At 37.3% G+C, this 23,295-nt stretch overlaps 1 protein-coding gene across 4 annotated transcripts in view; it reads left to right on the top strand.

Annotated features, from left to right (window-relative positions):
* The window catches only part of INPP4B (inositol polyphosphate-4-phosphatase type II B), a gene marked incomplete at its 3' end in the record, with an annotated part of 192,740 nt that overhangs the window by 75,969 nt on the left and 93,476 nt on the right, over nt 1-23,295 (top strand). For all 4 annotated transcript variants that reach the window (XM_084263374.1, XM_084263375.1, XM_084263372.1 and 1 more), the window contains 3 exons: nt 5,640-5,751; nt 8,007-8,079; nt 14,106-14,253. In XM_084263374.1, the coding sequence (XP_084119500.1) occupies nt 5,640-5,751; nt 8,007-8,079; nt 14,106-14,253 (333 nt within the window). The remainder of the gene's footprint in view (nt 1-5,639; nt 5,752-8,006; nt 8,080-14,105; nt 14,254-23,295) is intronic.

The raw sequence follows: 23,295 nt of genomic DNA, 5'->3' as shown, positions 1-23,295 counted from the left end.
CATGTAACTACAGTTGTTACGTTCACAGTGTTTAACTAACTAGAAAGAATTGGAAAGCAGATACTAATTAGCACACTAATTTTTGTAGTCATTTATGTACATATAACTTCCTTAGCAAGTGATGACTATAAAATACCATATATTTAGCTGCGTTTCCCTATTAAAATTCAGTTCAAGTCAGCCTGGAGCTAGTTTTACTTGGTCCCCATCCTGAAATTGTTTCTTGGCTGCTTCATGTTGTGTCATCCTCCCCAGGTGAACAGCTGCTTGGCTTTATAAACCAGGCAAATGTCCCATACAGTTGAGGTAAAACTTGTTTTGACATGAAGCTTAATCAACAGTACATTGAAATCATGAAAACTGAGAAGGAATTGAACAGCACAAAAATGTATTTATCTTAGAATGCCACAGGATGTTATTTACTAGCGGACTTGTTTAAAGATGGTATTGATTGCAGTAGGCTCCACTGTGAATTCACAGAATAAACATTTCTGTGCAAGTACAATTGCTTTGTGCTTGCATATTTCAAAATATATTGCGTCAGTGGAGAGAATTATTTTCTGACAGTCTGTATGTTAGTCTGTACTAATCGCATTTATTGTCCATTATGCACTGGAGAAAGGGGCCGCCTGCTAGACTGAAAGTCATGCAGTTTGCTTTTCAGGCAGTCACTTGCTTTTTCATTTATGATGAACAAATCAACGCAAATACACAGTCTGCTTCTCTTTCTTTGTGTTCTTGAGCAATTTTTTTTTGGAAGAAAGTTATGGGCATGGAAACTAATTAGCAGGCCTAAATTTTCATATTCAGCATGCAGCAATGAGACTCAGTAAGAACAGCATGGAGTTAAATAGCTGCTATTCTCCGTCCATCTAGCCCACTTGCTTTTCCACCACTAGCTTGTTACCTTCTTTTTTGCTGGATGCCCGAGTCAACCTTTTATCACCAGAAGTAGTAAGGTGGGCACTTAGTCCTGCTCATGATGGTGCTGACTATCTTCTTCTCTTGCTTTTGAGGGAACTGATACTGACCTGGTGAGTCTTAGGGACTTGAGATGGTAAAGAAATCTATGTGTCTAATAAACTTTAAATTATTATTAGAAGTATTAGTAACTGTGGTTTTAAACCTGAGCAGATTTTGCAAGGTTCATCAAGAGATGGGCTCTTGGTGAGCTCAGATTGTCACAGGATTATGGCTGCTGAAGGAGGAGTGAGCGCTGCAGTATACAGCAGTAGCTAGGGATAGACTGAAACATTGCCAACTTTGCTGCCAAAGCATGCATCCTATGGCAATGGATACTAAATCTGATGTAGAAATTATGCTTCTAACTACTTTTCATTGGTCATAGTCCAAATGGCAATGCTCTATGGACAGATACCAGGCAACTGATGCTCCTTGTCCCAGGCTGCTAAAAAAAAGCTCAAGAGAATTTTGCATCTCCATAAGCCATATATGGGCTTCTTTATGTTGACACTTTTATTTATTCATATTGCTGTACTACATGTGCCCGCTGTCCCTATTCAAGTTTGTAAAGGTGCAATGCTTTGTCCTGTGGGTCTATAGTATTTTTTGTCTCGTGACTGTAAGCAGATTGATGTAGGGACAGTCTTCACTGCACCATGTGAGTACAGAGTGGGTGTTCAGCTTTATTAACTACAGCGAAGAAGCTGATTTCATCCTAATACATTATGAAGTATTCTAAAAGCAATTAATTATTCTCCTGATGCTCTGTTGAACAGTGTAAGAGATGGTCTCTCCCCGTCTGTCCAACGAATGGCATGAAGAGTATTCATAGAAGATTTGTGTGTGCACAGTACTGTTTCTATTAGTGCAAAGTATAATATAGGTTTCTCTTTTATTTAAGTGTGATTGTAAGGCTTTTTTATTTTTCTCAGTACATTTCTTCTATTTCTTACTTTTCATTTTCTTTCAAATGAAATTTTAATCTCATGATGTTGCTTGGAAGTTTAAATGCATGACATGTCTGTTGTTTGAAGACTCATGTACCAATGGTACTTTAAATTCATGGTTTCTGACGCAGCTAATGATGGTTTCTCCCTGGACATTTATAGAGCTCTTTGTTGATTTGTGTGCCTGTAGCATTCAAAAGAAACTTTGGGGGTTTTGGGTTTTTAATTGTATTTGCATATCTCTGGAGAATTCAAAGGAATGGAGGAAGGAATAAAACTGTGATGCAGTAGTCCCACTGCTTAGTTTCTCTGTTGCATTACCTTCTGCAGATACTGCATGTTTCATGTTGTCATATTACATATATGTTAGACCACAACAGGAGCGATATTGAGAAACCATTGAAAAAAATAGATATATAATGACATTAGATCAACTGTATTTTTTTAAACAGGTAGGCAGGAAGCTTCCAAATACAGTATTACTACTCATGCTCACAGCTGTACTGAGGGTAGCCTCGTGTAACAGCAGTGAGGGGGAGTATTTCGAGTTCTAAAGAGAGGGAGACAAGAACTGAGAAAGCATAACTGGCGTTTCCATTTTTATTTTGTTTACTTGAGCAACATGCTTTATTGGCTTGCATCAGTTCATTTGCAAATTGAGTTCTGTTTTACTCAACTTCTGTTTGTACTCTTAATTTATACTGATGTCATTTTACATCAGATCTGGTTTATGTATGTCAGTCTCAGACTTCCAGGTCTCTTTGACCTTAGGAAAAATTCGTGTCCTAAAAAAAAAAGGATGTGTGGGATTTTACTTCTGGAAGACAAAAGACTACAAGGCTTTCCTTTCAGACCAGGATGACAGCTAAGTGCTGTTGCATGTTGAAGTCAGTCTGGTAATGAGGTTGTCCACTTGACACTTTGACCGGGCCAGGTTAAGCTCTTGAAGAATTTTCGGTCTCATAGCCACATGTTTATTTTAATTTTTAAGGGTATCTGGGATTTGCTAACATCAGTTTTATTCCTTTTCTCCTTGGAAATGTTGTGATCAATTTGTTGATGTAGTTGTGCTTGTTTGTCACAGGAAGGAGAAAACAGGTACGGTCATATCCCTAATCTGTAGCAACTTGGGAGTGTTCTTCATTTGGAAGACACTTAATTTGTTCTTGTGCATTTCAAAATTATTATGTATTTTTTCTCATAAACACCCTTTGGACATTGAACCCTTCTTCCTCATTACTTTTGTATACTTTGTTAATTAACGTGGGCTTCTCTGGTTGCAAGGCTATCTGAAAAGGGCTCATTTTTAATTGTTCTTTATTTTTTTGTCAGTAATGAATTTGGCTCAGAGCAAGTGAGGTAGTGACACATGTAAAATATGAAGAGCTATGTGTATTTTGCAAGGCTTTGTATGAGAACATACTGAATTTCTGTAGCTGCAACATGAGTATATTCTACTGAGTTGCATATTAAATCATAATAATTTACAAACCAAATAATTATTTAAATTTTAAGCTTGGAGGTATCTCTTTTTTGAGACTTTACTATAAAAAATAACGAAAGTTTTGATTTAGAATGATAAATAAGTATCCAGGCCTGAAAAGGCTAACATATCTGCTTAATTGGAGTCACTGTAAAGAACTGGCATACTTGGACTTCATTAAGGCCTTATATTGCATGCAGGAATACAGATGATGTCAAACTGGGAGCTGAATGCGGTGACAGGGCCCTCCAGCCTGGTGCATGAGCAAGCACTCTGAGTAAGCCTGTGCTTGGCAGAAGTCAGCATGGCAAAGCTGGGCTGGGCCTGCTCTGCCTGAGTGTGGCAGGAGATAATGTCAGCGGGTTGCTGCGCCAGGGCTCTCAAAGGCAGCAGGAATCAGCTCCCAGAGCCGGCCTAGGATGGTACCTCCGCATAGTAATATGCCGAGCACATGGGTGTAGCGCAGGGGGCAAGGGCTCAGACTGCAGTCTCTCTTCTGGTGAGTGAAATGAAGAAAAGGGTGTTTGGGGGATTTTTTTTCCTTCCTTTATGTGGTGGCTTCACCTTGGCTGGACATCAGGTGCTTGCCTCAGCCAGACCAGGGAGGGGAGAAAAATAAGGTGGAAGAAACCCAAACCTTGTGCATCAAGATAAAGGCAGTTTAATAAAGCTAAAAGCTGCACATGGAAGCAAAGGAGAATCAAAAGATTTATGGTCTGCTTCCTGTCAGCAGGAGATGTCCTGCTACTTCACAGGAAGCAGGGCTTCAGTATGTGTAGCAGTTGCTGCGGAAGACTAGTGTTATAAATAATAAATGCCCTGCCTTCCTCCTCCTTTCTCTCTGCTTTTATTGTTGAGCAGATGTTATATGGTATGGAATATCCCTCTTGTCACTTGGGGTCAGCTGTCTTGGCTGTGCCCTTTCCCAAGATCTTGCCCACCCTCAGCCTATTGGTGAAAGCTTGCTCACTGCCAGCACCTTGCTCACTACCAATACACACCACTTTGTGGGCTGCTACAGGGGAAATTAATTTCATCTTAGCCAGACCTCATACACTTTACTAATACAATGTGAGGAGTTTTTGTAGTTCTGGAAGGGTGTCTGTGTTCAAGAGGGTTTTCATGTTTTTCTTCAGCGAGGATTACTCTAGGAATGTGGTGCTTCTTAATGGATTTTTTTTTTTAATATTACTGTTTCTGAAAGTAATTTTTTCTTTTTTTATTGCCAGCCCTCAAGTCCCTTGTCTGTGTCCTGCTTCATCACCTTCCATCCTCGCTTCTGAGATCACACGCAATATTGCCCCAAACCCCTTTGTTTCCATTCTTCTTCCTCTCTGTGCTTTCGCAATTCTGCTGAACTTATTCTCGTAATTTCCTTTTGCCAATTTTTGCGTGGTGACTGTTTTTATACTTTCCTCATTATTATTAAATGATCTGTTACCTTTCTTTCCTTCCTTTCAAAAAAATCCAGCTGCTCGGTGTAAGCCAGCGGGAAGAGATTGTGCTGTTAACCTCAGTGCTTTGCTACCACTGAAAGTTGAAAAAGCATTCAGTATCTTTTTGGAGTTTAAACCCTTGTTTCTTCAAAAGGTAGTGAGCAGTACTGTTCAGAGATGAAATCTGAATTCCTATTTATTTTTGCTTAATTGGAAGTAAACTATTTGCTGCCACGATAATAAAAAGTATTTGCCAGGAACTGTATTATCTTCTCCCATATAGATAAAGAAATAGGACTGATTCTGAATAATTACTCTGCAGAGTGACTACAAAGGGAAAAGTGATATTCAGATTAGTTTAATTATTTTGTTTTAGCAGGAGGTTTATTTATACACTGAGCATGCTCTTTCTTCACAGATTATGTTAGGAAACAAAACAGGGTACTGTACAGTGAGATTGAAGGTCTTAAGTGGGGGACTGCTACAATGTTACAGCCCTTTCTCTGATGGTCCACAGACAGAATAAAGTCTAGAATGAAAACTTGGCACTGTTCATGGATTCTCCCACCATTTATAGCACTTACCCATACCTGGCTTCATGATGAAAACCTTTATATAAAGAATTTGGAGAAAATACATTGTGCCTTATTGCTAATGTTTGTTTTATGATCATAAATAATAAGTTCAATAGAGGTGACTGCAGCTATATGGAATAGAGGGGACTGAATGTTTGCTGATGATATTTTTACTGAAGGAATGCAATGCTGAGAATGACCAAATGTCATGGTGGGTTTTTTTTTTTGCTTCTAGGACTTCTGATGGTGGAAAGACAGTTGGTACCATTGAAGTCAATCTTGTGAAGATGGGAGAGCTAGAGGATGGGGAAACGGATCACATCGCAGCAGATGCCCAGGACCAAAAGGTAAAAACTCAGTTCATTGCACAAAGTTAATTAGAATGATTAGCTGTTCCAAATGTCTAAATTACTGGTTCCAAATTGGGGTAAGGACTTAATCCAAAATTTCTGGAATGAAGCACTATGTACACTTAACCTCCCTAAAATGAAATCATTCTTCATGAAAACACACAGAGCATATCTGTGCTCGTAGTTTCCTAGTCTCTCCCCTTCTTTAGGAAAAGCTGATTTTGACTTCAACTGATGGTATTTAATCACTCCTGATCAAAAAACTGTCCATAGAGACACCATAAATCTGACTTCTTTTTCCCTTGGACAGTTCCTCTGTTTTCTACCCTTGAAGTCCTGTTCACGTGGATATTTATGTGCAACCTGTGCCCACAGTACTGAAAACCTGGAAAGAATGACAGACAGGCAAGCCAAGGAAGAGGTGAATCCCCTTGCAGAGGGGGCAGGTTCAGTTGCATTTCATGGGAGTGCATATTGGTGGGGAAAATCATCAGGAGGGATGGTGCAGCAGTGGTATTTCAGAGTGCTAACATAAGGTAGTGTTGACCAGAGGGTGTATTTAGGAATTCTGAGTTGGGATGATCACCCAGCGTGGGACAACAGGAAGGACAGAAGGGCTTGAAAACAGTGAAAATGCTCTTAAGTAGGTTCTTGAAGGCAAAAATGGTGGAGACTGGAGCTGGAGATGATATGGAGGGGGAGTGGGTTTGAGAGGGATGGAGAACCAGTGGAGGGAGGGTGGAACGGATTGGCTTTTTCTGTGAGGTTTGGGCTTGGGAGAGATTCAGACACGACTGCTCAAAAAGAAGAAATTGGGTTTTGAATGTGACTGGCAGTTAATAAAAAGGTCTCTTTAACTGGGTCCCTGACGGGTGGTGACTGTATAGAATTGCCGCCTCCTGGTATCTCCGCCTCTGCAGCCCCACACTCACTGACAGAATTTTTTGCAGCCCTAATACTGTAGATGTTGTTCTGAATATCTTTTTTGCTTGGCCAAAGCAGCCTGCTTTTGCACCAATCTCAGAGGAGATGTTTTACGCTTTTTTTCACTATTCTTTTCAAAGGTTCTCAACACCCTTTTAAAACAATGAGCCAGTAGAACCACTTCCAAAGAAGTTGACAAATGCTGTGAAATCTTTGTGGTTTTGTGCTATAAAACTCACAAGATATGCAACATGAACTGTTTTTTCACCCTTCTCATTCATTTTGTTTTTCTTGCACTTCAAAATGTGGAACAAGACTTCTCACAAATATTTGGGATGTAATTATTGAACTGTGTCTAATTTGTGGCAGCCAGAATGCTTTAATAGTGTCTTTTTAGGGAGTTGTAATACTTGTTAAGAAAGACAAGACCTTGTTGACAGCTGGACTTTCTAGGGTCTTTAAATGAGTCCTTAGATTTTGTGGATTTGTTGCATCATGGAGTCATTGTTTATATGCTCATGGTGAGGATGCAATTGTGAGAATGTAGAATTATCTAATTTCTTAGAAGTTCTGAATTAGGTTTGCTAACTCTGCTGGCTATGTACAGGGAATTCCTGTGGGAGGGCAAAGAGATAGTGAAATTCAGTCAGAGGTGTCAGCTGAGAGCATCATGTGATGCTCTTTGCTTTGAGTTCTGCAGCAGAGCATGTGTAAACTGGAGAAGCCCAGGGAACAGAGCACACTGCCACCTAACTGGGGCAGGAGGAGCATTAAAAATATACATCCCAGTGCATTTAACATAAATTTACATCACCTGATTTTTCTATTAAATTTGTATTCCTTTATTTTATACATTAATCTTATTAAAGAAATCTTTCAATTCACTTGTATAACAAATGACTTTAAACACAAACAGTGAGCACTTTTAAAAGACTTTCTGTAGTTCCTACTTCTCCCTTGTTTAACAATGCATGGAGGTCTTTCTGACATTGTGTATGTGAAAACTGCCTTGTCAAAAGAAGCTAATTTGAAAGCACAGAACTTGTCAGAAAGTATTTTGACCTCTTTTGCTGTATTGGTAGGAAATCTTTCTGGTTTATTTTGGAAAATAGCTGATCATACTTTGCCATTTTTTCTGCTAGGATTCTGATTATTATTATTTTTAATGGTATATTGGAACAGAAGCTTAAAGATAAACATGTAAATAATAATTAAGAGTTGGGGAGTTATATTACCAGTGATGTTTTACAGTATGCCATTTATAAAGTGATATGATTTTCCTTGTAACACCTAAATGTGCTACATTTGTGGTTGAATTTCTTTTATAGTGTGCATTGGTTCGTGAATGTACAGCCACTGAAGGCATAAGTGGTAGAGACAACTTGCCTTCATTAAATGCAGGTAAGTATCCTGACATCCATAAAAGATGACAGCCTACAATTCTGAAGATATCACAAAGGTTTGGGGCAGAGCTCTTACAAGGCTCTTGAAATGATGCACAAATTTTAAAGTTTAATATTTCAATGATTTATACATAATTAACAGTATCATTGCACTGAGAAATGTGAGGGAAAATCTTTCAGAAATGTCAATTATGCTTTCTGAAACATGGCTAAAATCTCCCACTCCTACATCTTTGCTGTTCACTGATTTTCAAGACTGTCAGTGACTTCAGTGGGCATGGAATTAACCTCATAAGTTTTTGTCATGTCATTGCATGACATTCTGTTAGAGTAATTATGCATTATTTGCAACTGAATACCCTGGAGAACTAATCTCGCTCTCAGCTGATGAAGTGGCTGTTTCGGTTTGGTCTGAAAGCTGTATGTCCTGAAATGAAGGGAACTGTTGGCAAGGCATTCCAATTCTAGGTCAGCTCTGGGCAGGAATGTGCAGTGTTGAATAGATCTATTTCTCTTTCATTATATTGAGAAATATTACATGCTGATATGCTGCACCATAAAAGTTTTATTAGCCCAAGTTTATGAATCTCCATTACTCTGCCGTAACAATGTCACCAATAAGTTATATGGGTCATCTGAAACCACTGTGCTGTCAGGAATTCTGTGTATTTGCTGCATACAGTTGAAGAGAAATGTTACTGAAGTTTTGAAACCTTTTAAAAACTTTACTGGGACTTTTTCATATGACTTCACTGATGGGACAGAAGACTTACTAGACTAGCTTTGGGGTCTGAAGGAAGCACTAGAAACCTCCAAATCTTTTTTTCCATGTATATAACAATGCTATAAATTTTTTTTCTGTGATTTCTTGAGACTAGACCAGAAGCAGGGAAGAAAAATTTCTTCAAAACTGCCATTTCTTTTCATTGGTGCGATTAGAGACTAGATATGTTTGTGGAAAAGATTAATTGAGAATTATTAAATGCACAGGAACTACATCTGGCCCCAGAAATTCCTGAACTGAAAATAGCCGGAGGCAGGGAGAGAGAGAGTATCTTGCATCTCTAGGTATCTATTTATGGCTCCTCTTGGAGACAAGATACCAAGCCAACCGAATGATTTGGTCTAAATCAATGCAGCCGTTCTTTGACTCTGATTCTGTATGTCATCCAGATAAATGGATTTTAAAGAAATGACATGTCTGGTCAGAGGAGATGTTACTGATTCACAACTGATTCTTTTTCTTTCCTATTTTCTGCCTCCGTTGGGTGGGTTTGATGGGGGATTTTTGGGTGGTTTGTTTTGGGGTTTTTTTGATGGGCTAATGCTTTGATTTGAGTCATGTACTTTATTAGAACTGATGGAACTTCCAGAGTAGATGTCAGTTTTAGGGATAATGAAGTCTAGATCACTTTTTCAAAAGTATTTTCACATGATTCTACAGTGTATCTAGGCAGCACTTAGCATTTCCACATTTATTGTTCTCATTCATATACAAAGACGTAATATAAAACCAAACCTCCCAGTCAACATTGCTAGTGTTTATGAAGTCAAACATACCATAGAGGTTTTTTTTCTCATTTGTGGGGCCTTTTTAAGAGTTGAGGAGAAAGAGTAGAACTTCAGATGCAAGAAATGACAGCAGTCAGGATATTGGAATCAGTTCCCTGTCACAGGAAATTTGTTCTAATAAATACTTATTCTTCACTCTGTTTCCTGTGCTTGTGACTTCCTCTTCTCACCCCAGAATTGCCTCTGCTTCCTTGCTGACAGCTGGCACTAGTTCCAGGTCTTGCCAGTCCCGGTCTTTTTATTGAATTCCTAATTTCTTTCCTTTAAAAATTTCAGCTCCCCTTTTATACTTTCAGCCTCTTTGTCCATTCAGACTTCTTCCCCAGCATGCCACCATGACGAGGCTTCATGTGAATCCAAAGGTCTCTGTTGCCTGGAGATTTCCTTTCTCACATGGGTACAAGCACTGACCTTCAGCATACTGGACCCCACACTAGCTTTACTCAAACATCCACTCTCTACAAATGACGTTTACACAGTTTTGTTGGTAATAGAATCTGGAAAGGATGCAAGGATTTTCAATAATGGTAGACCTTTAGTGCATGTATGAGGTGTTATGTTCAATTTTTGAGTTTTTATATACTGAGAATTCTTTCCCAAGGCTTATGTCTTCAGATCTGGGTGGATTGCCATGGATGTGGTAAAATTGACATATCTGTAAAAAATGTGCTGTCGGAATTCAGGTTTATAAAGCAAAGAACTTTCTCTTGCAGATTTCTGGCCTCATTCTGTGCAGCTGGACCTTCTTAACTGTAAAATCTCAAATATTATTAATTTAAACCAGACAGATTTCACTGTGGCAAACTTATAGGCAGTCAAAAACAAGAACTGAAGGGAAAAGAAACAGTATCAGTGATGTGGTAGAAGCATACTATAGGCAACCTGAAGCATCCACATTGCACTGTTTTCCCTGCTATGTACATACTGCAGATAGATCTGTATGGTGTATAGTCCATATATGTTTGTATTTAGTATGTGTGTACACTGTTGTAAAGAGTTCTGTTTCTTTCTGCCTCATGTTGTCTATCAGGCCATCAAAACTATGAAGCTGAAAAACTGCCCCTATGTGAATCTTTAAGCCTGTAGACAGAGATACACATTGGCATTCTTCTGAAATTTAAATCTTAATAGAAGTAACTCGCAGCCCTCAAGTGAGTTATGAGACACTTACTGAGTGAGTGGGAATGAGTTTCATATTTCACAGAGGCTTATCACTATTCCATTTATACCCCAAGAGATTGAATTTATATGTCTCCAAATTCAGTTATGTATTTATAACACTGGAGAGTTTGGCAAGTGTTTGTATGTAAACATATTGCACTTCACAACAAGAAAGGGAATAAACGTAACTGAAATGAAGCAAAAATTAAGAAAGCTGAAATTATGCTTCCTGCAAAGATATGTATAATACAAAGGAAGATACAAATAGAAACACTATTAGTAAATTAGTATATGGCAGCATTATGCCTTCATCTATGTTTGATAGGGAACAAAAATGAAAGCAGAGAATTCAATCTTTTATTAATTTTTTATTTTACTTGCAGGGGAAGCAGTGTGAAGGATATTGCATGGAGCAAAAAGCACAGAGGTCTTTAAATTTAAAAATTAGAATGTCCAAGAATATAGATGATTAAATATATATAGCATTGGTTTTTAGGCTTCATGCTATTGAGAAAGGCATTTAAAATAGTTTTTCCTCTTTTTAACCACTGCAGTTCATTTGGATTTTTTTATTTTTCACAGAGCTTTTCATGATCACTGTCTAAATATGGGAGGAATTACCTTTATGAAACCTTTGCTCATTTTAGTAACTACTTTTTATAAAAGCAAAATCTAATCTTGCCATTGTTAGTGTTTTGCTGGTTCTACATACCTTCTGGATTTCTTTTTAGACAACTTGCTGTGATCAGGAAGCAATTGTTGCAAATGGAAAGGAAAATAAATCTGAGATTTTTATGGAATCACATGACTTTGTAGTTCTAAACAAACATTATTGCGCAGCTTTTATTGACAGCCTCAAGATTTAGCAATACTGCAGACAAGAACTATTCGGGGTCAAAATTCTCAGGCTTTATTCTGTTTGTAAATGAAATTTTCTTCATAAACCCATGGTCAGAGGTTTTTGGGTTTTTTTGAAAGCTTGCAACACTTTCTCGAGCTTGCTGGAATCCTGATGGGTTTTTTGTTTGCTTTCGGGTTTTTCCTGTGATGGTAGTAGTGGATGGAGAAAAGAGGTTGTGGGGCTGTGTAGGTGCATTAGGTTCTCCCAGACAAATACGAATTTTTGAATGTCATAGATTGAGTGCAAATCTAATGGCTTTTCTTGGAAAAGCATTCTTTAATAAATTACTTGGAAGTAGATCTAAAAAAGGTAAAATAGAGAAAAGAGTCTTTGGTGTCTGAGGCATCATCACTTACAATATATCAGCCGGCTTCTTAGTGAGCAGGTGGCACTATGAAAAGAAAAAAACAACCCACAAAAAACTACCCAAACCAAACCCCAAATGATAATCTTTCTTGGCATTTCTGTTTAAGAGTAGATTGGAATTAGTTTCCTGAGCTGTCCCAATGACTGAGGATTGTGTCATTACATCTCTTGTTAATTTATTTACTTTCTGGATTGACAGAGGCTGTCAATACCATTGACAAAACTGATTTTGTTAATTAGAAGAATCTAAGAAAAAGAGGAGGAAAATAGGAAACTTTTGCAGTATATTTTAATCAAGTAATAAAGCCCAGAAGCCCAGATCCTGGGCATTGAACATAATCACAGGACTTGGAGGTGATTTGGTAGTGGACAATAGTGAGGTAAGGATTCTCTCTGTAACGGTGCTTGAACATTGAGGTTTTTGGGGTGTTAGTTGTAAAGAAAAATTGCTGCTGTTTGTATGCCATAGCTATCAAGCATCTATTAGACTTATTTCACAACAGTAAGTCAGAGTTTAGTTTTTATACATAGAATCATTGGTGAATAAAAGCAAATAACTCTAGAAAGGCTTCTGGTTTCTCATCAATGACTAATGATGAGAGAGATCTCAATAGTGTGATCAGAAAAGAAAACAATACATCTGTAATTACTTAAACATTATTTACAGCATTCCTTTTTTCATGAGTTGCTGACAACTGTTTTATTACAGATATTTTTCAACCCGTGGTCTTTCTTTAGGCCTTTCCTGAAGGACTTCTGTTAAAAAACAATTCGATTAGATAGACAAGACAGTTTGTGTATCTCCAATAAATTGGTCTGTGTTTTTCACTCTCTATAAATTAGCCTACATAGGCAATAATGGTGGCAGTGAGTTGTGAAGCTGAAATTTCTATTAGTAGATGTCATTTTGACAGCAACAGTTTCCTTGCAGCGCACATGGCGACTGTGTTCCTTTGGATTATAGACCATTCAGTGGCAGATCAATGGGAGCCTGCTCTGAGGCAGCTTTTTCCAGAAGGCTGATAGGAAGGTTGGAGGATTTGGATGGCTGTCCATAGTCATTCTGAGTTAGGAAGCTGTGGATGTATGTGTTAAATGACAATCATTTGTCTCCAAGTAAGCTTATTAAAGTACTCAAAATTTTATTTTCTTCTTTTTTCCCCATTTACTCATTCTGGAAAATTATTGAAGAGCAGGGAGGAGAAAAGAAGGAAAGAGCGAGCAGAAATTTCCTGCCTTCAGTATAGAGTATCATTGTAAGATCTGAATGAAAACTTAGCCAATGTGTGAGAGCTTTGACATAAAAAAACATGGTGGGATTTAAGCATAGCTTTCCAAGACATCAAGTAACATGACTTTCTGATGTCAAGTTACAATCCTGATCTGAGAACAGTGTGTGTAACATATTTACGGGATTGTCATATTTCTTTCTGTGTAGCGACAGTCTCCCAACCATATCAGTGATCAAGCTGACTCTAAAATGACGTCCTCTTGACCATGTCAGTGGTCAAGTTTCCCTAAATGTAGATGCACACCATCCATTTGTGTGAGTGACTTCTGTGTGTGCGTGTTGTGGAGAAGATGCATCACAGGTAACTAGGCTCTGAGGCATGCTTCCCTTGTCCCGTCCAATTTATTAGCAACGCGAGTGATTCTAGCAGGTGGTAAGCGGCACCATTGACTGTATGTGAGTTCCTTGTTTATTTGTGCATCCCATTTTTCTTAACTGTATCTTAAGTGTAAGAAGAAAGCATAATTTACATTCCCACTACAGTGAAATGCTAAATTCACAGGGTATCTACTGCGCGGGTAAAATATCATTTGTCTAATGTACTAGTAATACATGCTGCTATCATAAATTAAATAAAAAATTAATGTTTTTAATAGCATTTTAATGGCTGCAAAATTAATTCTGGAAGCAAGGGGGGAAATAACATATTATTTTTGGATGAAATTGTTGTCATAAATTATCGGAGAGTCATATAACCACAGTAAAGCAATAATATAATTTTTCCTCTCCACAGTGTTAAAAAACCCAATCTGTAAGTTATATAGATTCCCTACTTCTGACAATAAGTGGATGCGGATCCGGGAGCAGATGGCTGAGACCACCCTCTCTTTCCATGTTCCTAAAGAACTGATCAATCTGCATATAAAGGAGGACATGAGAAGGTAAGGAAGAAGTAGCAATAGTAAATAATATTTATTTTTCTGAGTTGGAGTAATGTGATGAGCTGAGAGCATTAATTTGTAGTATGAAATAGGCAGAACATAGCAAACTTTTTGGCTGCAAGGAATTTAGAGCTATAATTGAAAATTGATCGCTGAGAATTCAAACTCCCATGACTTTCTAAGTTCTGAACAATGGACTGTGCTGGAGTGCTGTCATGACTTTACATGGGGGAGTGTAGACATTTGGTTAACAATATCAGTATTCTGAAAACTTAATATTTTATAAAGAAATAACGTACAACAAGGATGTGAACTACATTGTACTGTGTTTTGCTTGCATCTGGGCACTGCTGATATCACAGAGAAATGTAATGGAAGCAATGGAAAATTACAAGTTTCTAGTTAGTAAAGGAGCAATGAGAATATCAATCACATTCCTCTAACTAATGTAAATTAGTTTGCATAAGAAAAGGATACTATAGTAATGTAAGTTTGAAAACTTTGCTCGTGCTTGGCCTTGTGACCAGGAGGGACATCTGAGGATAGTTACAGTATGTGGGACCTGGGAAAAAACAGGATATAGGGAGCACGAGTGCTCCAAAATCCTTTGTATGTTCAAATTCCCACTGCAGCAACTAAAATGTCAGTCTGTCCTTGAATACTTGTAAGCTGTGCTGATACAGCTGTCAATAAAAGCAATGTTTTAAGCAGTCCAAGGCCTCCCTGAAAATATACCTTCTTTTTCCAATTATAATGGATGGTGTTGAAGAAGATAATGTCTCTTTCCACATGAAAGTTGCCTTGCTCTTTGGCAGGCATCTGGCTTCACATATAAGAGGAACACTGTGAACTGGTGCTGCATCCCAGAGCTGTCCTGTGCACTTTCAGGTAGCTCTTTGTGTCAGAGGGGATGGCCTGTGGTTATTTACAGTAGTTGTTTGTCCTGCAGTATGACCTTCTTTCCTTTTTTTTTATACACCCCATCTGCTGCTTCTGTATGATCTTTTTATGCCAATAGAACAGCATGCGGGAGACCAGAATCTTGCTTTTAATAAAGTCAATGGACTGATACATACTTATGCATGGTGATGATGGGTTATAAAAATCATATGAATTGTTATAATACTTTATTTTATTCATTTAATACTGTATTTAGGCATTTATGGCCTGATCTTGTTTGAGAATACTAATGTGTAAGGTTTTTTTTAGTAGGCAATAAAAATAGATTATGCTGACTTGCACAGTTCATCCACTTCCCAGATTTTCATTTGCCCCATGGGTAAATGCCTTTTAAATGTTAGAGGATTACTTTAACCACTTTTACTACTATTTTGTTGTTGTCTCCAAAGGCATAATGCAAGTAATAGCTCTTGCTGTTATTTCGTGTTACAGCATTCACCTCCTTGGATAAAGTCACAGTAAAGAATCACTACGGTTTGGTTTTTAGAGGTTATTCAATATTCACCAAAATAAAGAAAAGCTTTGAGAAAGGAAAAGAAGTAAAAGTTACTCTAAGATTCAAGTAGGTGGTTCCAGTTTTCCTGATTGCCGGAGTGGTTAGCTGTTGACCTCGCAGAAACTGTGATTCTTTCAGTCTGAGGGAGGAGGTAGAACCAAGAGGAGCAACAACTTGTGGTGGAATACTAGCAGATGGTGGGAATGGAAGCATTTGTGTCACCTCTCATTGTTAAAGTATGTAGGTTGAACCTTTGACTTTGGATGGGCTTTGCTTTTTAAAATAATCACAATGATGTGTGCTCTTGTGGACCCCTTGCCTTTATAATCTAGTAAAATCATGTTAGGAGGCTGTTGTTAGGTTAGGTCTTGGGCTTGGACAAAACTTACACTGTATGATATGAGGCTATTCTCTTTTGAAGTATTCTCTTTTTTCCAGAGTTAATGTGAAAAAATATTTTTGCTTCAAAGGCCTGTTTCATTTTATTCCTGTTGGGGCTTCAATATAGTCAGGTATGAGGCAATTACCTGTAAAAAATAGCCAAGCAAAGTATTAATATTGTTCAGTATTGTGTTTTAAATTGTAATTTAAACTCCCTTTTCTCATGGCTCTTAAGATTGTTTATCTCTTGATAAAGCTACAGTGTTGTTTATTAACTAAACTTTTTCGTTTACCAACATGATACTCTGAAATGTGTAACCACTAAGGATGTTTAACTTTGTTTTTCAGCCTCAAATAATGTTCTTGAATATATGCATGCATTAAACATTTTATCCTTCAAACCTCCCAGAGGAAGCCTTAATAGGAGCTATATGGTCATTTTTATCGCTCTAATAAGGACCGTACAGTCTGCTTTGCTGGGTTTTAGTAAGAAATTACTTCTGTTTCCTCTTTGATGCTTTCCAGTCAGTCCTTCCTCCTTTTTTAATATTTCTTTGCACAAACCATGTCCAGATATCTTTCATCTATCATACAACATTAGTGATGTAGTTCTTTGAACTTAACATTTATAGAGAAGACATAGGAATTTACAAAAACTGTTCAGAAAGTTGGTTGACCCATATATTCTAAGCTTGCAGCTGTAGATGTAACTTGTGTTGCACTAGATCAGCACAGCAAGTGAATCAGGAGGCTACAGGAGAAGCTGCAGGACGTGCATCTTTCAGATTTGCCACTAAAGCTCTTTTGAGTCCCTTGGAACCAAACTTGGCTTTGGCTGAAAGGAAATTCCACCTACTTACAACTGAATTAGGACCACGGCATTTGTGGTCACAACCCATAAACAAATTTCAAGGATAAATTGCTGAACTTTCCTTGAACCCTCTGTCCAGAGTACAAAGCACACTCAAGCTTTCCTCCTGCATCAGGAATGGTTGTCCTGTCCCAACACCAGTAGCTTTTTCTTGAATCTATGCTGTTTGTCTGTTTTCTGATCTCTTTCTCATGACATTAGAGAACAAGGACATAGCTCAGACTGTCTGATTGATGTATGTTTTTCTACTATGTATTGGAAGTAGGCATTGATTTTTCCAGACCTTTACATGTTCTTTTTCACACAACTAATTTTTGAGTAACTGTGCTGTAAAAACACTGTATTAATAAGAGTTAATATTGTAAAATAAGTTATTGTGAGTAAACTTGACATGACTTTCGAAGGTGTTTGAACCAACCACTTTTAGGCACTGTTAATGTGCTAGCCACTTCAGGACTATTCAAGCATTAGCATAAATGTTCACTTAAAAAAGTCCCCAGATGTGTCAATGACATGTACTTTGATATATAGGCATATGAAGTGTTTACCCCACTGTGCATCAAAAAGGATGGAATACCTTTCTCTTCTTTTTCTCCATCACTTACTGCATAGAGGAATGCTAAGTATATGAGTACATGTAACTTGAATTTTTGTAAGTAGTGTTTAGACAGTTGTGCTCCTCAAACATGATCAGTTTAGAAACCATTAATTTATAAACTAAAAGGAAAAAAAGCATCGTAATGCATAAACACTACCTAGTCCTCTGTCCTCTTGATTTTGCTGTTTGTAACTACTGTTGGAAAGGATGGCCTCTGTGAAACTCCGAGGCACTGTCTGTGAGAGTTAGTTAATGAAAATTTGCTGGGCTTTTCTTTCTTATTGGGTGTTTAAAGTTGTGGTGCATTGGAATAGAGTGACATGACCTGCATAACCTCTCTGTAACATTTCAGCAGAGCTGAAAGCTATTCAATATTAGTTCATATTCTGACTGTCCTGTTGGGGACCGGGGTGGTTGCTGTTTTTCTGCAGAATCTGCCCAGGTTTTAAGACTCCTGACAACCATTCTGTACTAGTCAGCAATGCTCCTCAGAGACTGGCTGCGAAAATTTCCACATGTTATATTTGTGTGCAGCGTACCCTGGTCTTCAAGAAGGCCATACTGAGCAAATGCTATAAACTGTATTTGTTATTAGTGTCTCCCACATTGTAGTGAAGGACAATACAAACCAAAGGAGAAAAGAAAAAATCTTAATATTGTAATTATTTTAACACACTCAAATTATTTTTACATAGCTAACTAGAGATTTGCACTTAGCATTGCTTATCTGTGGTTCTAATAGCACTAAGTTGGGTATAATTTTGTCAATTCATGTCAGTGGGGGTGTAAAGAACATAAATTAGAGGTGTTGAGGCATTAAGTTGGTTTAAAAAGCTTTGTACATTTTTATTATGTTCTTCACGTCATGAAGGCCCTCACTGTTTATTTTGAATGAGGCACTCTTTTTCTTTATTCCCTAATTTATTAATCACTGAAAACCATAGAACTGTTTAACTGTAGAGTAATCATGCAGTTAATAATGGGATTAATCTTGCACATGCATGATTCCAAGCTGAAAGAAACAAAGTTATAAACTATGAGTAAGATGGTTTTGCTTATATCATAGAGCTGAAGCAGCATAGTCTTAAGCAGATTCTCCTGTTTCCTGATGAAACAGTAAAATTTAAAAAACCACCTAAACCAATACTATGTGCCACTGCTAGATACTAAAATACAGTTTAGAATTCAAGTGTAAATTCCACAGATGCCGGTCTGAGTATTACTGGATTTAAGACTCTGCAATTGTGTGATGCACGAGAATTTTCCTCTGCTATTAAATGTGAATCATGGAATTAGCCTCAAATGATCATGCTGTTTGAAGATCTTGAGTCTTTCAAAGATAAACGTAGGTAATAAAGGGAGGGAAAGCATTTAGTGGAGGCAGGAAAGAATGGGTTTGGTTTAGTTTGTATATTGTCAATGCTTTTGGATAATAAAAAAGGGGTGATGGTGGATAAAAATGCAAAAGGAACTTAAAACCTCCAGCTTGCGGGAACATTATAAAACATTTTCAAGCCTTTGCAAATCCCAGTGTATTCTCTGCATATACACAGGAGAAACAGGTTTTTAAATATTTTAAATATATTTGGTGGCTTGTTTGATTGGGAGTGGTTTTCTTTTGTTCATTTGTTTTTAAACAAATGTTTAAGGCATGCAAAAGGCACGGCATTCATTTTAGTTTTTAGTTGCCTGTCAGGTCAGGCTTGCCAGAACCTGAAATAGTTTGGGGAAACACTGTAAGAAGAGAAAAACAGCAACCTTTTTCAAGAGGTTCAAAGTGAACTCTGTTTGGAAGAAAGAAAAAATATCCTTTTATTCATTTTTGTGGTATAGCTTACCCAGAAGGGATTAAATCCTCCTCAGTAATTATTTGTCTGGTTTTGAAGCAATATAGTAAAAAGGCTATAATTCTTTTATTTCTGCAGAGAATGTTATATTGTTTTGATGGGTTATTGCCTGTATATCACAGGACCATAACTTGCAGCGAAGAAAAATGAGAGCAATTTTATCTGCTTCTATTCTACAAAAAAAAAAAAAGATTAAATGGTTATCCATAAATGTGTACACTTTAAAGTAAGGTTTATTAAGAAAAATAATTCCTGTGCTCCTTTCCTTAGAAGCAACCTTCTGAGCTTCCCTTCCTTATGAGTGATTGAGTCATGCCCCAGAGCTGATGGTGTATATTTACTCCAGAGTTCCTGTTTGATAAATATTCAGAACTTTGTTGCCTTTATAATATTATAAAACTTTGTAAATATAATCTGCAGAAATGTCTTTTTTTTTAATACTTCTAAGCACTTTGCTTCTCATGTTTTGTGAAAGAGAAATGCAGAAGCTAATTTTGCTTGGTGGGAAAAAAAAAGCCACTTCCTTTTCTTCTGTTTTGAATTTGTCATGTTTGCTTCACTGGGAATTGCATTGCTGGATTTTTTTAAGCTGAATGAATCAAAAATTACTACTTTGTCTTCATACAGTATTTGTGGTTTATATGCTTTTATCATATATCCTCTTAATTATCTCTTCTTCATGTAATTACACTGATCTTTTCAACTTCATCTTTCAATTTGTGCTGTGTCCTTAATGATGCAAATAGCTATTCCTGCTGCTTCCTTTTCTGAGACAGAATAATCAGATCAAAAAAAGTTCTTTGAGGAAACGCCCCCATCTGACTCTTTTTGTTCATCTTAATATCTTGCTGATGGTTTTGGCTTTGTTTTGATTTTTATTGTCACTGACCACGGGTTTTCACTCTGCATTCCACAGTGGTGCCTGGACTTTCAAGTGAGGCTACAGGTAGTTTGGCAAAATCAGGTTCATAGGGAACATTGTTTCAGTATTAGGATTTGCTTCAAATGCTTTTTTGAACATGCTGCATACCCCTCAGTCATAGTACTCCTTGCAGAATTCAGTACTTTCCATTTTCAGTATTAAGTTTCTTTTTAAACTTCTAAGCTTTTCCTACATCCTCATGTCCAAAGTGATGAGAGAGAGGCTTTACTGTGGTCATCAGAGTGCATGGCACAAAGCAGAAGCTGTCACCATGAAGAGCAGGGAATTCTTTGTGCCTCTTTCAGGTACTTTTAGTAGTCTGATATAACCATACACCTAAAGCGTTCGTAAAAGTAAATGAATAAAAGCATGAGTTGAAAAATCGAACGGCAGATTATTAATTTGAGCCTTGGGTGCTCAACCATCATTTGGTAATGGGCTTCATTGCTTATTTTCTTAAAACAAAAAACTTGCCTGTAATTTTACTGCAAGTCTAATGGCAACAGTATTGTAACTGCTAGTAATGCCAGAAATGTATCCAGTCTTGTAACATTTGATGGTTGTCCTGAGGTAGTTGTTCATAAAGAAAAGCGTAGATATTTCGCTCCAGGCAAAGGTCCTCCTAAACCATCCTGCATATCAGTGTAACAGTTTGAACAATATCAGCAGGGCAAGGCTGGGAAAACCTCAAAGCCACAAAAGGGCCCCTAAAGTGCCCATGAATTGTAGCTGTGTAAATTAGGGAGTAGAAAGTTGTTGGTTTTTAAGTGGGAGCCTGAAATGAACTTCTGTAATGCACAGTGGGATCCTGAGGAGTCTCATAACTTATTCTTAGAATTTTTCATCACTTTAAAATTGTGTTGTCTTAGTACCAATGATCATTAAGCTCTGTACTAGCAATCCGCATAGTATATAGGGCTTTCAGCAAAGCAAGATCCCATATTGATATTTTTCTGCCATAATGGCAAGAAAGAGCTTTGAAGAAAGGCTACCAGGTAGATTTTTAGATTTTTTTTTTTTATGGGGAACTGCTTCTAACCATAATGGGAACACTAGCATAATCAGTCTGCTAGAGGAAAGAATAGATGTGAAAAGAATTAACTACCTGAGAGAGGCTTAGAAACAAGGTAATTGACTGCTGTTTGAAGTGGTGGAGGAGGGATAGGTACAAATGGGGCAAAATTATGTCAAGACCACCATAGAAGATAGTGAAGTAATCAAGGCAGGAGACAATGAAAGCAGAGACATGCTCCTGGGTGGGAGTTTCCGTTGTGCATTGACAGAAAAGACTGTTCAGGAGACAGTTTGAGGATGTAGACGAAGCTTGGATTTGATTTTGTGAGAAGAGTTGAAGTTGATGCTGAGCACAGGATCTGTCATGGTGATGAGTGCAATTACCTGGAAAAGACTTTGAGAGAGGGGATTTGGAGTGCGGGAAGATGATGATAAATAGCTCTATTTTAACAAAATTGAGTTTGCTCTGAGCTTTTTGCTCTGTTGACAAGCTATTCAAAATTCCATGGCTGCATTGAAAAGGTGAATCAGTAACAGACTTTCCCTTGGTAGAAACAGTATATATCATAAATATTAATTTTCTTTTCTAGCACAATTGTTGTTCTTTGACACGATTACTGTCTGAAGAATGTTTTTAAGTTATTCAATGAAATAAGTTCTGGTGTAAGTATTATAGTATTATTTAAACAAAGTTTTATTTTTTTTTTAAACACTTGTGTTTGTGGGTATAGTATGAACTATAAACTTCCAAATTTGAAAAATATTATCTTCAGTTTGTTTATTTACTTTTGGGAAGGGTCATACACAAGAATTATGATAAAGCTTGGTACAAGTGCTGTATATTGTTGATGTAGCTTAGATATAAGAAAGTTTTTTTTTTCAGAGATAACTCAGAGTTGTACTGAGTCAACAACAGCAGTGACAAATAGTAAGAATTCACAACAAACAAATAGTATCTAAATCCTATGTCTTACATATTTGGATTTGGAAAAAAAAAGGTGCAGGAAGGCTATTACTTGTGGAATGGTGTCTGCCACACAATCCTGTTATCTTATGTTTTTTTACTGTATTTTAAAATGAAAATAAATTTAGGAAAGGTGGTATTTAAAGTTTCCATGGGCTATTTGTTCTAGATTACTATAAAGCTGCATGCTGACTTGATTAAAACATTGAGGATAAGTTGTATCTTTTTATGACATACCAGTGACTGTAATTTGATGTTAGTGATATGTATGTGTTTCTGAGATGAAACAAATACAGGCCTTGTTGAAAGCAGTAAGAGCAGGATTTGACATTCACATGTTAAAGTTAGTATAGTGGAATTTAAGCTTTCCTTTCCCATTGGTGTCAGAGGAGTTACTCAGCCAGCTGGTTAAACCAGTTTTGGGTTTTGGTTGGATGTTTTAGTTTGAGAGAAGGGGTTTCTATTCCTGCTGTTGCAGGAATTGAGCAAGAGACCAACACCTCCACCAATGGGTTTTCCATGGGGTGGAGGGCTCCAAGTGTGGTGTATTGATGTGCCCGCATCTCACTGTGTCTCCAATCTCTGCAGAATTCCTGTATGGGAGGAGCAGTTCCTAAAACTATTAAATAAGGCAACATGAATATTAAGGACAAGAATATCTTCACTGCAAATAAATAAAACTGTATACCCTGACAAATCTTATGAGCTTTTTTTAAGGAGAAAGCACTGAGATTTCCATTTAATGGGATGTCTCATTTGAAGCCGATAAAAGCTTGCAAGGAAAATGTAGGGTTTGTCCTCTTACTGGTGAATGCTGTGCTACAGTGTCACCAGTTTGTAATGATGGAGTAAAGTTGAACTGTTTCTTCTGTTCTTCAGGTTAAATGAAATGGAAAAAGTAAACATGCCTCACTAAATTCCCAAGAAGTTCATATATTGTAATCTTTGTTTCTATTTTGATTCTTTCAAGAACATGTATAAACAAAATG

Source organism: Gallinula chloropus (assembly GCF_964237585.1).
Source record: "Gallinula chloropus genome assembly, chromosome: 4".
NCBI classification, from domain to species: Eukaryota; Metazoa; Chordata; class Aves; order Gruiformes; family Rallidae; genus Gallinula; species Gallinula chloropus.
This window is presented reverse-complemented; position numbering and strand designations above follow the sequence as displayed.